The 16652-nt window shown below is 43.2% G+C and overlaps 1 protein-coding gene across 3 annotated transcripts in view; it reads left to right on the forward strand.

Moving 5' to 3' along the window:
• The window catches only part of PLCB4 (phospholipase C beta 4), a 569741-nt gene that overhangs the window by 329884 nt on the left and 223205 nt on the right, over positions 1–16652 (forward strand). For all 3 annotated transcript variants that reach the window (XM_089687591.1, XM_089687592.1, XM_089687593.1), the window contains exons 5-6: positions 11364–11464; positions 16106–16186. In XM_089687591.1, coding sequence (XP_089543717.1) covers positions 11381–11464; positions 16106–16186 — 165 coding nt within the window. In that variant the 5' untranslated portion in view covers positions 11364–11380. The remainder of the gene's footprint in view (positions 1–11363; positions 11465–16105; positions 16187–16652) is intronic.

Consider the following 16652-nt stretch of genomic DNA (forward strand, 5'->3'; position numbering starts at 1 on the left):
GGACTTGCTAGTCTCAACAGACTCCCTACTGATGGAATTTCTAGCCTCAACAGACTTCCTACTGATGGAATTGCTAGCTTCAACAGACTCCCTACTGATGGAATTGCTAGCCTCAAAAGACTCCCTACTGATGAAATTTCCAGCCTCAACAGACTCCTTACGGATGGAATTTCTAGCCTCAACAGACTCCTTACTGATAGAATTGCTAGCCTCAACAGACTCCCTACTGATGGAATTGCTAGCCGCAACAGACTCCCTACTAATGGGATTGCTAGCCTCAACAGACTCCCTACTCATAAGCTTTATGCCACTGTTCACAAATAATGACTATTTGAGGTCAAATACAAATATATCATTTAGTACAGTTTTAGATTTTTTTTAGGAAATGCAAATGAAACAGTGGCTGTAACAATATAATATTGACCAGCATCCTAAGAACCGCTTTTACATTTCTTCCTATTCCCAATGGAACAAATATTGAACGTAGGTTGCACAAGAGGAGCTGATAAGCACCGTGAATATTGAACTTTTTGATCAACTATGGACTTGTTTAGAGGTTTGTGGCTGAGGTGGGTGTTGAAACCCTTTGGTTGAGCTGTGTTTTTAGTTTCCCCCAACAGTCTCTCCTGAGGCTGCAAAAGCAGTGGACAGGGGTGTTCACATGCCATAGTTGCGATGGTTTGCTTTATGGCTTCGTCAAAAACTCGCTCCTATCACATTTATTGGGCCGTTCCGCTGCTTAAAGTGGTGCTCCATCCAAAAGGGGAAGTTCAGTTTTAGGATCTTTTCCCCCACTCCCAATTAAGGATTGGCACCTCCGGGGAGCAGGGGATACCCAAATTTGACAAGTACCCACTTCCGCTTTGATAGCCTAGGCAATCAGAAGTTGTCTTCCCCATAGTCTTCCGGGACACGTGACAGGTCCCAGAAGAATTTCGAATGAAGTTCCGCTTTAACTCGTCTATTTCACATGAATAGGAGCACACCACGAATGCCCGACATGTAGCACACTGATAATCCAGAAAAGGAAGAGGCGAACCGCTCACCACAAAATCCAGCTCTTCATTTATTGAAGCAAAAGTGTTGCACCAAAAGTCCACCTGATACACAGGCCACTAATGCATTCCATTCCTCATGGGAACTTAATCATAGAATCAGTAAATGAAAAGCTGGATTTTATAATGAGCCATTCCCTTCTTCTTTTTCTGGAGTATCAATGGGCTACATGTGCAGACCCCCATTGACCAACAGGATAAGTACACAAGTAGGTTACCCTTGCTGATGACATGGACTCACTCGAGGAACAATGTCTAAGCACCTGTTCACTATTGCTCCTGGTGGTGGAGATGGATTTTGCTGCATATTAGTACCAGGTTGCGGTCCTCAGGATCGCCTCACCAGGAGATGAACAAGCTAGCATCCAGTAGCATATATAGCAGGTTGGGATCAAGCAGAAGCATAGTCAGTAAACAAGCCAAAGGTCGGTAATGAGTAGTTGCAGGTTGGGATCAAGCAGATGCATAGTCAAGGAACAAGCCAAAGTCGGTAATGAGTAGTTGCAGGTTGGGATCAAGCAGAAGCATAGTCACTGAACAAGCCAAAGGTCGGTAATGAGTAGTTGCAGGTTGGGATCAAGCAGAAGCGTAGTCAAGGAACAAGCCAAAGGACAATAATGAGTAGTTGCAGGTTGGGATCAAGCAGAAGCATAGTCAAGGAACAAGCCAAAGGTCAGTAAAGAGTAGTTGCAGGTTGGGATCAAGCAGAAGCATAGTCAAGGAACAAGCCAAAGGTCAGTAAAGAGTAGTTGCAGGTTGGGATCAAGCAGAAGCATAGTCAAAGAACAAGCCAAAGGTCGGTAAAGAGTAGTTGCAGGTTGGGATCAAGCAGAAGCGTAGTCAAGGAACAAGCCAAAGGTCGGTAAAGAGTAGTTGCAGGTTGGGATCAAGCAGAAGCATAGTCAAGGAACATGCCAAAGGTCGGTAAAGAGTAGTTGCAGGTTGGGATCAAGCAGAAGCGTAGTCAAGGAACAAGCCAAAGGTCGGTAAAGAGTAGTTGCAGGTTGGGATCAAGCAGAAGCATAGTCACGGAACAAGCCAAAGGACAATAATGAGTAGTTGCAGGTTGGGATCAAGTAGATGCATAGTCAAGGAACAAGCCAAAGGTCGGTAATGAGTAGTTGCAGGTTGGGATCAAGCAGAAGCATAGTCAGTGAACAAGCCAAAGGTCGGTAATGAGTAGTTGCAGGTTGGGATCAAGCAGAAGCATAGTCAGTGAACAAGCCAAAGGTCGGTAATGAGTAGTTGCAGGTTGGGATCAAGCAGATGCATAGTCAAGGAACAAGCCAAAGGTTGGTAATGAGTAGTTGCAGGTTGGGATCAAGCAGAAGCATAGTCAAGGAACAAGCCAAAGGTCGGTAATGAGTAGTTGCAGGTTGGGATCAAGCAGAAGCATAGTCAAGGAACAAGCCAAAGTTCGGTAATGAGTAATTGCAGGTTGGGATCAAGCAGAAGCATAGTCAAGGAACAAGCCAAAGGACAATAATGAGTAGTTGCAGGTTGGGATCAAGCAGATGCATAGTCAAGGAACAAGCCAAAGGTCGGTAATGAGTAGTTGCAGGTAGGGATCAAACAGAAGCACAGTCAAGGAACAAGCCAAAAGGTCATAAACAAGTGTTACTGAAGATATGGACAGCAACAGGAGTAACAAGAGCAAGATATTGGCTGGGGAGAGCACAATAATCTGGCAAACAGGAAGTACGAAGCCATGGCTTAAATTGGAAGTTTGAGGGAGGAGCAAAGAGTTCAAAGTTTGCCAGAAACAAGGTCCAAGGCAATATTGTTGAAGAAATTGTCTAGGGAACTGTCCAGCATCTCAGGTGTATCGGCAAGATGAGATACTCTCAGACACAACAGAGGTTGCATGTTCAGATCTGGGTCCTGACAATTTTCTCCTTGCTTGAATCTCAACCAAAAGGGTTGCAAAAACCTGCCCAAGGTTCTAACCCTTACCCTCGCTATTCAGAACTAAAAAAAATAATTTGGCTGCAGTCCTGCTTTGAGAGACATGGGAGGGTAAAAATAGATTGAATGGCAATCAAATTAGATTTACAACCGTCTTCACAGTTTTTTTCTTTCATTGAATATTTGATTGAATCATGAGAACACAGAAACACATGTCACCGTTTAAGAAACAAAGAATCTTAGATCCGGTAGAACATTTGGACTGGATTAAATGCAAAAAAAAAAAAAATCAAATAGCGCATGCCTAGCGTGATGAATGTGCTGCCTTGAACAAAAGAGGAGTGGAAGAAAATTTACATAAATGTGAATGTGCAAATTTAATTCTGTCAACAAGAATAATAATTGTAAAGTAAATGAATTCTCAAAATCATTAACTGTTTTGCACATTAAGGGCAAATTGAAAATCATGTTCTTACTTTCAGCTACGCCAGGAGGTCATGCGAGGAAGCTGTTTAAAGGGAACTTTTCTCTAATGCATCTCTCCATCCGCCCACGGATGTAAACTAATTAAGGTTGGATTTATGATCAGAAAGGCTCTACTTTGATTTATGAGAGAGGCAGTTTTCAAGAAAGCCAGGCTTGTTGGCAGGATGTGTCCAAACATACATATTAAAGCATTGTGTGTTAACAATTTCGCTGCCTTGCAGACACTCAATCTAACATGCGTAGCTAAATTAAGAAAAAAATAGAATTAAAATGTATTGAATAAATGTAGTTAGACTAATTAAAATATATATATAGCATTACATAAATTAGATATTATTTTACACACACACACACACACACATATATATATAGTTGTGTTCAAAATAATAGCAGTCAGACATCACTAACCGGATCAATCACTGTTTTTGGTAGAAATGATATTTCTACATGGCAAATAATTTCCTAGCAGGTGTAGTAGAGTCATAGAAATCCAACAGACCCAACAGTCATGACATGCATGCTGCTGATTCTGTGTCATTGAATCACTCATTGAAAGGGGCATGTTCAAAATAATAGCAGTGTGGAGTTCTATTAGTGAGCTCATTCATTCTTTGAAAAACAGGTGGCAATTATTGCCCTTATTTAAGGAAGGAAGGCAGCAAATGTTGGACATGCTGGTTACAGTGCATTTCTCTCTGAAATTCTGAGGAAAATGGGTCGTTCCAGACATTGTTCAGAAGAACAGCGTACCTTGATTAAAAAGTTGATTGGAGAGGGGAAAACATATAAAAGACGTGCAGAAAATGATCGGCTGCTCAGCTAAAATGATGGCAAATGCTTTAAAATGGCAACCAAAACCTGAAAGACATGGAAGAAAGTGAAAAATTATCATTCGAATGGATAGAAGAATAGCCAAAATGTACAGGGGGGTTGTGATGTACAGGGGGGTTGTGATGTACAGGGGGACTGTGATGTACAGGGGGACTGTGATGTACAGGGGGGTTGTGATGTACATGGGGACGTGATGTACAGTGGGACTGTGATGTACAGGGGGGTTGTGATGTACAGGGGGACTGTGATGTACAGGGGGACTGTGATGTACAGGGGGGTTGTGATGTACAGGGGGACTGTGATGTACGGGGGGACTGTGATGTACAGGGGGGTTGTGATGTACAGGGGGACTGTGATGTACAGGGGGACTGTGATGTACAGGGGGGTTGTGATGTACAGGGGGACTGTGATGTACAGGGGGACTGTGATGTACAGGGGGGTTGTGATGTACATGGGGACGTGATGTACAGGGGGACTGTGATGTACAGGGGGACTGTGATGTACAGGGGGGTTGTGATGTACAGGGGGACTGTGATGTACAGGGGGGTTGTGATGTACAGGGGGACTGTGATGTACAGGGGGGTTGTGATGTACAGGGGGACTGTGATGTACAGGGGGGTTGTGATGTACAGGGGGACTGTGATGTACAGGGGGGTTGTGATGTACATGGGGACGTGATGTACAGGGGGACTGTGATGTACAGGGGGGTTGTGATGTACAGGGGGACTGTGATGTACAGGGGGTTTGTGATGTACAGGGGGACTGTGATGTACAGGGGGGTTGTGATGTACAGGGGGACTGTGATGTACAGGGGGGTTGTGATGTACAGGGGGACTGTGATGTACAGGGGGACTGTGATGTACAGGGGGACTGTGATGTACAGGGGGACTGTGATGTACAGGGGGGTTGTGATGTACAGGGGGACTGTGATGTACAGGGGGGTTGTGATGTACAGGGGGACTGTGATGTACAGGGGGACTGTGATGTACAGGGGGGTTGTGATGTACAGGGGGACTGTGGTGTATAGGGGGTTGTGATGTACATGGGGACTGTGATGTACAGGGGGACTGTGATGTACAGGGGGGTTGTGATGTACAGGGGGAGTGTGGTGTATAGGGGGTTGTGATGTACAGGGGGACTGTGATGTAGAGGAGGACTGTGATGTGTTTTAGTGCAAGCATGAGATTTGGACCTTACTAGAAGAACATTTGACTAACTAGACCTTTGTATATTTTAATTAAAGACCCCTGGCCTAGATAAAATATTAGCTGGGGGATTGCATGCAGTCAATGCTGTTTTATTTGCAACTGATTTCTTTTTTTTCTATGAATGAGTTAGAAACTCTGTCAGCTTTTTATTGCTCTTTGTTTCTATAGGAGAGGGGGATGGGTAACCCAACGATGGCGATGGGTAACCCAACATTTTATAGTTGTCAGTGGAGCAGAAGGCTAGGGAAATCGCCCAACACCTGCTCTGGTGACAACTGTCTAAGAGTTGATTCCCATTGCTCTGGAATGATTTACAGATATTTGCAGTTGTCTCCATTGGCAGAAAGGTGCGGGAAATCTCTAACAGGAAGAAGAAAGAAATAAATAGCAAAAAAAACTGAGGTTCTAACTATTCCATACCATTCCCAAGACTTGAAAAAAAAAAAAAAGTTTTGGTAAGAAATGTCCTTTAACAATTTCCCCGGCATACTTATGAAGTTTGTTGAGTTGTGTGACCTTAGCTAGCCTGGAATGTGTCTTTTTGTTGTTGGCGTAAACCAGGTTTTTGTTAGCAGAACATCCATTATGTAATCCATCTCCGTAGCCTAAAATGACACTCACATTTACTGGAAACCGTGCCATATCTACAGGAGCGATAATGGAAGGAGTCATTAATTAATAATTACATTTCAGTTTAATTAAATGTTATTTACCTTCATGTTTGGGTTCATTAAGTGGGTAGAGTTTTTAAGAAAAAGACAACCAGCCAACATTATTCCTTTTGTTTTGGCCGTATTCAATATATTTAAAAATATATTTCAATACATATACACACACACATATATATATATACCGTACATATACGCATACACATACTGTATGTTGAAATCTGTTTTTTATATATTACAAAATATATTATTATTATACAGTATTTATAAAGCGCCGATAGTTCGCTCAGCGCTGTACATTACAAAGGGGGACAGAACATGTGACAGAACAATACCAATACAATGCAAAACATGAGGGGATTGAGGGCCCTGCTCCTTGGAGCTTACAATCTAGGAGGGAGGGGATGGTGGCACAGGAGGAGATAGCTGTGGGGGATGGAGTGGTAGGAAGAGTGGAGGAGGTCGGCAAGTTAGCAGGGGGTGGGGTAGGCTTCCCTGAAGAGATGGGTTTTCAGGGTGCGCCTAAAGAAGAGGAGAGTAGGTGATAATCTGATGGGTTGGGGCAGGGAGTTCCAGAGGATGGGTGACACCCTGGAGAAGTCCTGGAGGCGGGCATGGGAGGAGGAGACCAGGGAACTAGAGAGAAGGAGGTCTTGTGAGGAGCGGAGTGTGCGTGTTGGGCGGTACTTGGAGATTAGGTCAGTGATGTAGTTCGGGGCAGTATGGTGGACAGCTTTGTACGTCAGTGTTAGGATTTTGAATTTGATCCGTTGCGCAATCGGAAGCCAGTGGAGGGATTGGCAGAGGGGGGGGAGGACACTGAGTGGAGGCCAGTGGAGGGATTGCCAGAGAGGGGTGGAGGACACTGAGTGGAGGCCAGGGGAGGGATTGGCAGAGGGGGGTGGCGGAGATGGAGCGGTTGGAAAGGTGAATGAGTCTGGCAGCCGTATTCAGGATGGACTGAAGCGGGGATAGCCAGCGGCGAGGCAGGCCAGTGAGGAGGGAGTTGCAGTAGTCGAGTCGTGATATGATGAGGGAGTGGATGAGCTGTTTAGTGGTTTCTGGGGTTAGGAACGTGCGGATTTTGGCGATGTTGCGGAGGTGGAGTCTGCACGAGCTTGTTAAAGATTTTTGCACATATATTCTTCAGTTTTTTTAACATATAAAAAAAGTAATTTTAACATATATTTTTACATATATTTATACACGCATTCCAAAAATGTAGATTAAATGTATTTTTAAAGACACAGTATATTTGAAAATGTATTTTTAAAAATATTTATCTCAACATACAAAATATATATATATATATATATATATATATATTTATTGAAATATATTGAATACGGCTAAAATTGTAGTATTTCAAATATTGGTCAATATATTTGGGAAGAATAGTTTTAAAATGTATATAAAATATTTTTTTCTTCCACACAGTGCCAGTCTCCCCCACTCCATGTGAACCCTCTGCCTACTGTCTCCCGGGCTCTGCTTGCCCATCTGCAGGCCCGGGACTGGCTCTCTGCCGTCGGCTAGAGGAGAGAAGAGAGAGAGAACGGACATGTCCCCTACCCTCCCCTTCTTGTCCTGACCCGGAAGTGACGTTATGATGTGATTTCCGGGTCCCCATTGAAAGTTTCCTGGCCATGGAGACCGGGAAAGAATGTAATGCGGTGCGATTTGCATTGCATTACTATCAGTGGAGCACAGGGCAGACTTGCAGGGTCTTTTAAAACTTGGATGTCTCAATAAAGAGAACCTGTCACCAAAAATTATCACGCAGAGGACTTTGTCCCCTATGTGATGAAAAAAATATTAAGTAACAACAAAGTCTTTTTTTGTTTTAATTGAAAAAAATTAAAGTTACACCAAAGCACATAACATCCTCTGCCCCCCACATATACGCATGTACAATGTAAAAGTACACGGTGGGACGTCTATGCATGGAAACATTGATTGTGATACACGTTACATAATCGCCGCGCACGCCAGAATGAGAGCAATAATTCTAGCATGACACCTCCGCTGTACACTATACTGATGACCTATAAGGGGCTTTAAAAGTGTCACCTTTAGAAAATATAGAGTACTGAAGTTTGTCGCCATTTCACGAGCGCGCACAAATTTAAGGTTTGACAAGTTGGATATCTATTCACTCGATGCAACCTCGTCTTTTATATTTTACCAAAAAAAAAGGTAATTTATTGATTTTTTTGTGCCCTAAAATTAACTATATTTTATTGAACTTTTGTGGTAATATCATGCAACATAAATTGGAACTACCACTATTTTATTCTCTAGGGTCTCTGCTTTCAGAAAATATATCATGTTTGGGGGTTTCGTGTAATCTTCAGGCCTAATATTATTTTTTAAACGTGCGCAAAAAAACGCAAAAACGGCTCTGGCAGCAAAAGAGATAAAGGATAAGCCAGAGACTCCCCTTTCCTGATGAGCAGCCAATCGGTGCTCATTACAATGCAAGGTCTCTCTCCTCCCGGGTGCAGTGCTGGAGACAGGCAGGGAGGGGAGGGGGAGATAAACAGCACAAGGTTAAAATTATTACATTTTTAAGTCTCCTTAAAACCCCTTTTTGTTTTTAAAACATTCCTGAAATCACCTCCTGATTTAAATACGGTTTTGGTTAAAAAAAAAAATAATTTTTAATCTGGACAAGTAGATTGTCATGCGGGACAAGTAGATTGGGACAACGATTTAGTCCCTAGACAAGTCGTTTTTTTTTCAAACATTTCCACACCCCTGAGACAGTGGGGAAACCTACCCAATATAGACAAAGATAGAAAGAAACAGAACTGTTGACAATATTTTATTGCTGTCTTTACATTCCTATTCTAGTGACAACCACTACCACCATTTCTAAACAGGATGGGTTTTTTTTTGTTATCTTCTGCCTGGCGAGGATGCTGGTAGGATTTGGGAAATTACATTTTTGGCTCCTGTCTAAGTGGAACAGAATTTGATTGCTTTTGGCTGTTCTGGGTTCTGCTGGTTGCAGGCTCAACTACTATCCCCTGCTTTCTAGTGAGTTTGAGAATGTAGTCGGCTGGGAGATGCAGACCCTGGACCTGCATATTCATACAGCCTCAGCCAATCCCTGGGTGAAAGAATGACCAGTAGAAGGCTGAAGTGTGTATAAATAGAATGGGGTCTGGAAGAACAGGATCCTTGTCCTGGAGAAGACCCAGCCTGGAGGACGGCTGCCTTTCTGGGTTGTTTAGTTGAAGTCTACTTGAGGGCAACTAGGTCCCAGTTCAGGAGGCGCTCTAAAGCTGCTGAGATCAGTTTGAAGGGATTCCACTGAGGAGCTAGTCTGGAGGCTCATGGTATAGGGTCCGGTTGGTACTTGAAGGAGGCATCCAAGTACATAGGGATACGGTGAGTAGAGGCCTGAGAGAGATCCTAGTGACTGTTGCTGTTTAATTCTTGGGGAGACTGTTCCAGAGTTTCTGGTTTTGGACTTCTTCTACAGTTGGAGTCCCCTGAGCTGTATGTCCATCTACCACTAGTCATAAGGGGTTCCACCCTGAAGAGCCTAGTTATAACCAGTGAGAGTCCTCCGTTGTACTTTTCACTAAATTTGGAGTATCCCAAGGCTCACTCTGCACTCCAACCAAGTTTAACTCTCATTAAAATTGAACCACTTCCAGTCCGGACACTTTTCCCCCCTTCCTGTCCAGGCCAATTTTCAGCTTTCAGCGCTATCACACTTTAAATGACAATTGCGCGGTCATGCAACACTGTACCCATATGAATTTTTTAGCATTTTTTGAGACAGACAAAACTTTATTTTGCTGGTATTTATTCACCACTGGAATTCTTTTTTTTTTCTATATAAATGAAAAAGTCCAAATATTTTGAAAAAAAAATGTTTTTCTTATAAAATTTTGCAAATGAATAATCTTTCTTCATACATCTTGGCAAAAATGTATTCAGTTATCTTTTTAGCAAAAAAAAATAACCCAAATTAGTTTTTCAAACTTTTTTTTTACATTTTTATATTATCAGGTTTTTTTTTAACATACTGTCACCCTAGCAGTACAGTGTCACCATAGTGACACTGTACTACTTGTGGGGGGTTATGAAGATTTTTTTTCTTTTTTACACTTATTGCTTTTATACACATAAAGGCTGTAAAAACAATAATTTCTCCTCTCTGGCTGCATTCCTGCAGCCCTTGAGAAATACTGTGTTATCTGTGATTGGTCACAGCTTGTCACATGGTACAAGGCTGTTGTGAATAGCCTTGTACCATGTGATCTCTGTGGTCATTCACAGATTTCACACGTAATAAGCAATGATGTCAGAAGTGACATCTTGCTTACTACTCTGCATTTGATCACTGATTGGCCAATCAGTGATCACATGATCGGGATTTCACACAGAGATCCCATACAACGATCAGTGTTCCACTGTGTCCGGAGGACATAGTGGGCACCGGATCGCAGTGCTGCGCGCTCCCAGGGAGCGCGCACAAGCAGGGGGCGGGGAGGCCGTTTATAAACGGCCACCTGCCCCTGCACTGTTCACGTCCGGACATTTATATACATGGGCCAGATGGGAAGTGGTTAAAAAAGAAACTCACTACCTGGTTATTGTGTTGAGAGACTGGGAAACTTGTGTTCCTGGCTGTCGTGCACCCAATACAGAATAGAACCTGGGACAAAACAGCGAGCCCGGCTTGGGGTCTGCTCTACATAAAGATGCACAGAAAACTTTCCCACCACTCATGGTGGGACTTCACTTTAAGTGGGTCAAACTGCATCACTGTAGATGGAAAGACTGTTTCAGTGTAACACATCGAAAAAGGAGAAAAGTGATCTTTAATGGGACAATTGTTTCATGGTTTGGTTTTCCAACAACCTCCAGTTTGCCCATTTCTCGTATGGGCATCATATCAAATACTGAGAGAAAATCTACTCACCGTAGTCACAGATAGAAGTCCCCAAAACTTCAAATTAATGGTCTGGAGCAAGGCTTGCACTGTCAAGAGAAATGTGATACAGTTCTAAGACACATTTATTGGTGAAATAGAAGATCCCTTAAAAATTCAGCCGACATCTGAACTGTAGCAGATCACGGCTTAAGTATTTTATTTTTAGATCTGCTGTCAATTATTTTGAAGAAATACAAATGCAGTGTTTGCTTCCATTCCAGTCTGATGACCATGGATTTGTATGTATTCTATCTTCCAGACCTTTAGAAACCAAACATGGCCAAGCCGTATGAATTTAACTGGCAGAAGGCCGTTCCTGCTTTCATGCAAGAGGGAGCCGTGTTTGACAGATATGAAGAGGTAAGTCGCTGAATGATCCATTTGTTGTCACAGAGAGACATCTGTTACCCAGGCAATAATGCAATCTTGGGGAAATGGATAAAACAGGTGCATTTGTGAGTTTATCCTGTAGAACATCAATTTATTGTAAGGAAGTGGCAGGTGCTCTGTGAGTTTGAAGAAAAAGTGTGAGCTGTAAACTGGCCATTTTGTAATTAGCTAGTATTAGTCAGTTGTAGAATAAGAATGATTTATGTACTACATGGGGGTCTCCAAATGTTCTAAATAAAGGGTCAGTTTACGGTCCTTCAGGCTTCAAGGAGCCAGACTGGGACCAGTGGGAATAGAAAATGTCCTGGCATCAGTGACACTAAATAATGCCCATTTGTAAACATGAGAGGAATAGTATCCCATAGTTTGTTTCATTGGGAGGAATAGTGCCCCATTATTGGTATCAGTGGGAGGAATAGCGCCCCATTATTGGTATCAGTGGGAGGAATAGTGCCCCATCATTGGTATCAGTGGGAAGAATAGTGTCCCATCATTGGTATCAGTGGGAGGAATAGTGCCCCATCATTGGTATCAGTGGGGGGAATAGTGCCCCATCATTGGTATCAGTGGGGGGAATAGTGCCCCATCATTGGTATCAGTGGGAGGAATAGTGGCCCTTTATTGGTATCAGTGGGAGGAATAGTGCCCCATTATTGGTATCAGTGGGAGGAATAGTGCCCCATTATTGGTATCAGTGGGAGGAATAGCACCCCATTATTGGTATCAGTGGGAGGAATAGCACCCCATTATTGGTATCAGTGGGAGGAATAGCGCCCCATTATTGGTATCAATGGGAGGAATAGCACCCCGTTATTGGTATCAATGGGGGGAATAGCACCCCTTTATTGGTATCAGTGGGAGGAATAGCACTCCACTATTGGTTTCATTGGGAGGAATAGTGCCCCATTATTGGTTTCATTGGGAGGAATAGCGCCCCATTATTGGTTTCATTGGGAGGAATAGCACCCCATTGTTGGTATCGGTGGGAGGAATAGTCCCCCATTATTGGTATCAGTGGGAGGAATAGCACTCCACTATTGGTTTCATTGGGAGGAATAGCACCCCATTATTGGTTTCATTGGGATGAATAGCACCCCATTGTTGATATCGGTGGGAGGAATAGTGCCCCATTATTGGTATCAATGGGAGGAATAGCACCTCATTATTGGTATCAGTGGTTGGAATAGCACCCCATTGTTGGGGTCAGTGTGGGGAATAGTGCCCATCATCGATGTCAGTGTGGGCAATAGTGCCACATCATTGATATCAGTGGGAGGAATAGCGCCCCATTACTGATATCAGTGGGAGGAATAGTGCTCCTTTATTGGTGTCAGTGGTTGGAATAGCACCCCATCGTTGGGGTCAGTGTGGGGAATAGTGCCCCATCATCGGTGTCAGTGGGGGCAATAGTGCCACATCATTGGTGTCAGTGGGGGGAATAGTGCCCCATCGTTGGGGTCAGTGGAAGGAATAGTGCTCCATTCTAGGGAACAGTGGGAGGTATGGTACCTCCTCACTGGTGCCAGTGGCAGGTATTATGCCTCATTGTTGGTTTCAGTGGGAGGTTTAATGCCTCGTATCAGTAGGATGAATAGTATCCCCAGGATCAGATAAGGACAGGAAAAGTGCCGTATCCTTTCCCTGGGCCACAGTTTGGAAACAACTGTTCTACAGCGTAAAATTATCTCAAAGATGATCTCAGGTGGTAGATTAGCTTTTAAACCGCAAATTGAAACAATTTAGAAAAAGAACACACAGGGGGCGCAAACGCCTAACGCATTACCCAAGATTTAATAAGCACTATGAGGAAGGGTACACGTCCCTGAAACACATCAGCTTTCCGACATTACCAACATTTGGGAACCCACCAAGTTGGTTGACCCATCAGTAATCCTTGTCATGCAAATTACTTCTGTTGTGTGTGAGTATGAATTTGGCTTTTCTCAAGACTGAGCAGAACGGACCCTGCACCACCTATCTCCCTGCTCCTCAGTTCTTACCCAGCACCTCACCCCAAGCCACAGGTCTGTCCTGGCACCTTATCCCATACCTCACCTTTGCCCCAGCTGCAACACATCCTCATTCAGACTCAGCGCACTCTGGCATCCTCTCCTTGGGCGCCAGAGAACCTTGTCCAGGCACTGATTTTAGTGGAAATGATCATAATATAATTATAATTTTTTATTCAACAATATTCTTAAGTATTTTTTGAAATTAGATAGATGAAACCCTTAGCATATCTAATGTGGACCCTTACACAATTAATGTACCTTACATTAAGGTCAAGTATTCAAGTATTGAAGAAATAGAGAAATGTCTTCAGCCTACAGGCTGAAGCTGTTTCTCTACTGTTGTACTGGGCTGCCTTTGGTGTGTGGCATCTTGTCTTCAATACTAGACATTGCATGCTGAGCCAGAATGAGCTTTTACTGAATGAACCCACCAGCGAGGAGAGTCACCGAATGATTTGAAGCTGGTGCTTGGAGCGGTGCTCTATACACTTTCATAATGGTCACAGTTATATTAAGGTCAGTTTAATTATGCCATCTTTTTTTAGTATATGATGTCATGTGATGGTGATGAAAATGTCCAACCAGAGCCGAGAGTCCTACATTAGTAAAATATAATGATGGAATGACAGAACCAAATGACCCCTAATAACATACATTTGTGTTCTGACAAACTGAACGGCTTCGGTCAGGGTCGTAATTAACATCACACAAAGTAGGCTAATGCTTAAAGGCAGCAGAGACTAGGAGGTGACTCTTCCCTGTAGAGTTAAAAACTGACCATTTTTTTATCGTCCGTAGAAGTCTACAGTCGCCCCATATAAAATATCTTTTAGATTTTCACATTATTCTAAGTCAGTTTAGAACTAGTTAGAAAGTGTTCTTCAATAAAGAACTGATCTCAGCAGAGGACTGGTCTTGGGCTGTGGTGGTTGGGTCCCTATAAACTCTATTGGTGGAAATTCAGTGTTGGCTTCTGATCAAAGAAGTGTATATAAGGAATGTTGAAAGGATTTCCATAGTCTTGGTAAAGTGCTACTGTGTACAAATTGGCTGAAGGCTCCCTACTTCTGTGTTTCCCCTCCTCAAAAAATATGATTAGGATTTAATGTTTTTTATGGTTCAGATATTTATGGCATTGCTTGCTTTTGCTGAATGTGTTCGATGGATATTTAATATTCATACAACGGGTAGGCAACCTTGGAGTGGTGAAGATCTACCTGAACAATATAATCAAGTCAAAGATCACTGGGCACAGCACCCTGTTTTTAGGGAGATAATATAACACTTCCATTAAAATGTAAGGAGCGTTTGTAGAAAATGTTGGCTTGGTTGGCTGGACTGAGTTGTGGCCCGGCTGGCTGGACTGAGTTGTGGCCCGGCTGGCTGGAATGAGTTGTGGCCCGGCTGGCCGGACTGAGTTCTGGCCCGGCTGGCTGGACTGAGTTCTGGCCCGGCTGGCTGGACTGAGTTCTGGCCCGGCTGGCCGGACTGAGTTCTGGCCTGGTTGGCCGGATTGAATTCTGCCCGGCTGGCTGGAGTCTTGAAAGATTTCCATAGTCTTGGTGAAGTGCTGGACTGAATTCTGGCCCGGTTGGCAGGAGTGTTGAGAGGATTTCCATAGTCTTGGTGAAGCGCTGGACTGAGTTCTGGCCCTTGTAGCTGGAGTGTTGAGTGGATTTCCATAGTCTTAGTGAAGTGCTGGACTGAGTTCTGGCCCTTGTAGCTGGAGTGTTGAGTGGATTTCCATAGTCTTAGTGAAGTGCTGGACTGAGTTCTGGCCCGGTTGGCAAGAGTGTTGAGAGGATTTCCATAGTCTTGGTGAAGCGCTGGACTGAGTTCTGGCTCGATTGGCTGGAGTGTTGAGTGGATTTCCATAGTCTTGGTGAAGCGCTGGACTGAGTTCTGGCTCGATTGGCTGGAGTGTTGAGTGGATTTCCATAGTCTTGGTGAAGCGCTGGACTGAGTTCTGGCTCGGTTGGCTGGAGTGTTGAGTGGATTTCCATAGTCTTGGTGAAGCGCTGGACTGAGTTCTGGCTCGGTTGGCTGGAGTGTTGAGTGGATTTCCATAGTCTTGGTGAAGCGCTGGACTGAGTTCTGGCTCGGTTGGTTGGAGTGTTGAGTGGATTTCCATAGTCTTGGTGAAGTGCCAATGAAATCTTTAGGCTCCCTCTTACAAAAATTGTGTGTAATTAAGAATGAATATTTTCATCATTTCTGGTTTGTATGGCATTGTTTGCCTTTGCTGAACATGTTTCGAATAAAGCGGAACACATCAAAGCCTTGGCCTGGTCCTTTCATCCACAAAACGTTGAGTAGCATTTGCTGATCATACCATATGTACACTAGTTATAGCCTCTCTATACAATGACATATGTCAGAGCAGCTGACACTCTCTCCTGTGTGCCTATGATCATTATTTTTCAAACATTCTCCACATCTGTCACGAACATCCGTCTTTCTGCACAATGTACCTGGAAGTCAAGGAACGGGCTTGTAATACTGTGGAGGAGCCGCGGTATCCGGAATGTCATAGATTTTTAGTAGGTGAAGCTTGCATGGAATTAAAGCCTGACACTTCTTTTCTTTCTGCCCTTTTTAGGAGTCGTTTGTTTTCGAGCCTAATTGCCTCTTTAAAATGGATGAGTTTGGCTTCTTTCTTACATGGAAGAGTGAAGGAAAGGTATGTTGTATTTGGCAAACGAACCCCATAAGCATTAATACAATGAGTGATTGAGATTCAGGTTGTGCACGCCTGTAAAGACAACTTGTCCTGGAACAAGAGACGTAGATTCTCATCTTTGGTCATATATTCCTATGAAACTACAACAGGCCACATTGGGAATTAACATAAAAACATCATAAACAGCACAAATAATGAAATATAAATCATATAAAATAAACAAATAGTCCCACTCTAAAACTTGAGAAAATTTTGAAAAAAAATATATATATTATAAAGTGCCAAAGGACAAAAATAAAAAAAATAAAGACAAACAAAAAGAAGTCCTTGTTCCAAAGAAGTGTGCTTCCACCATAAATCAGTGCTTTAACCAACATATACCACACTCACCAGATTCTGGTGAAATATACATCTTTTAGGTATTTTAGGGGTCCTAGACCCTTCCGATAAACCTCCAGGGCTCCAC

The sequence above is a fragment of the Staurois parvus genome, unplaced genomic scaffold (assembly GCF_062004578.1).
Source record: "Staurois parvus isolate SC_StPar_1 unplaced genomic scaffold, SC_StPar_1.0 ptg000431l, whole genome shotgun sequence".
NCBI classification, from domain to species: Eukaryota; Metazoa; Chordata; class Amphibia; order Anura; family Ranidae; genus Staurois; species Staurois parvus.